We start from the raw sequence: 1,437 nt of genomic DNA on the forward strand, positions 1-1,437 counted from the left end.
CTGCAGTCCATCTTCCAGACCTGCCAGATCGTCGGCCAGCCGGGCCTCGTCCTCACTCAGGTGGCCGGGAACGGAGGCACCGTGCCGGTCGCCTCCCCCATCACCCTGACCGTCGCAGGTGTCCCCGGCAACCAGCCCAAAGCCGCCGAACCGTCGACATCAGAATCGAAGACTGAGATGTCGGTGGCGTCGGCCAACACGGCGCTCAGCTTAGACACAGCAACGACTAAACCGAAGAAGTCTAAGGAGCAGCTGGCGGAGCTGAAGGCGAGCTACGGCCGGAGGCAGTTCGCCACAGAGGCGGAGATTTCACGACTCATGCAGGTCACCAAACTCTCCAAACGAGCAATAAAGAAGTGGTTCAGCGACACGCGCTACAACCAGAGGAACTCCAAGGATCACCACGGCGTGCTGCTGAGTGAAACTCCGTCCAGCAGAGCGCCGGCGTCAGGAGGACGAGGAGGAAGGAACAGCAGCAGCAGCCTTAACGACAGCGACACCGCCGCCACCACCACCGCCACCATCGTCATTGACTCCAGTGACGACGCCAGCGACAGCTCCCCGACTTCTGCCAACGCCCCCTCAGGGTCCCATAGCGACCTGCGGGTCAAATTCCGCCACGCCTTCCCAGACTTCACGCCGCAGAAGTTCAAGGAAAAGACTCCGGAGCAGCTGCTCATCCTGGAGGCCAGCTTCCAGAAATCAGACACGCCCTCGGACGAGGAGCTGAGCCGGCTGCGTGCGGAGACGAAGCTGACGCGGCGGGAGGTGGACGCTTGGTTCACCGAGAGGCGTAAAATGCCGTCAGCAAAGGATGAGGACGACGAGGGCGGAGAGAAGGTAAAACCGTCCGGGGTGACCACGACCCTCGGCGGCAGAAAGGTAATGAAGAAAACGCCGGAGCAGCTGCACATCCTGAAGAAGGCCTTCGTGCGCACGCAGTGGCCGACGGCCGAGGAGTACGACCAGATGGCGGAGGAGAGCGGGCTGCCGAGGACGTACATCGTCAACTGGTTTGGAGACACGCGCTACGCCTGCAAGAACAGCAACCTGAAGTGGTACTACCTCTACCAGAGCGGGAAGGTAACAGCGTCTGTGCTCGTTAAATAAACCAATTTCTATTCAGCAGTAGAAGTACTGTGAGAAGAGCAGTCATTGTAATATTTGTACTTCTTCAGAGCACCTAAACTCACGGTTACTGGACTTTACTGTAAACTGGTTTATACAGTCATGAAAACCTGGAAAAGCCATGGACTTTACAAAAAGCAATTTAGTTTTTCTTTTAAAATCACCAGAAAAGACAAAAAAAATCAACATTTTCCAAAAGAATTTCTTTTAAAAAAATGCAGAAATAATAAAAGAAATGCCATTCTTTGTCATTCAAAATCTTTTTTCTAAAAATCACAAAAAAATTCATGAAAGAAGAAAAAAAAAAAA

The 1,437-nt window shown here is 53.7% G+C and overlaps 1 protein-coding gene across 1 annotated transcript; it reads left to right on the forward strand.

Moving 5' to 3' along the window:
• Nucleotides 1-3: 3 nt before the first annotated feature.
• On the forward strand, nucleotides 4-1,287 carry LOC121965999 (zinc fingers and homeoboxes protein 1-like; the record flags this gene model as incomplete). The annotated part of the gene is made up of 1 exon (XM_042516103.1): nucleotides 4-1,287. A coding segment is annotated over one exon (1,107 nt), but the record flags the coding sequence as incomplete, so codon positions are not given.
• Nucleotides 1,288-1,437: the final 150 nt, after the last annotated feature.

The sequence above is a fragment of the Plectropomus leopardus genome, unplaced genomic scaffold (genome assembly GCF_008729295.1).
Source record: "Plectropomus leopardus isolate mb unplaced genomic scaffold, YSFRI_Pleo_2.0 unplaced_scaffold22690, whole genome shotgun sequence".
Classification (NCBI taxonomy): domain Eukaryota; kingdom Metazoa; phylum Chordata; class Actinopteri; order Perciformes; family Serranidae; genus Plectropomus; species Plectropomus leopardus.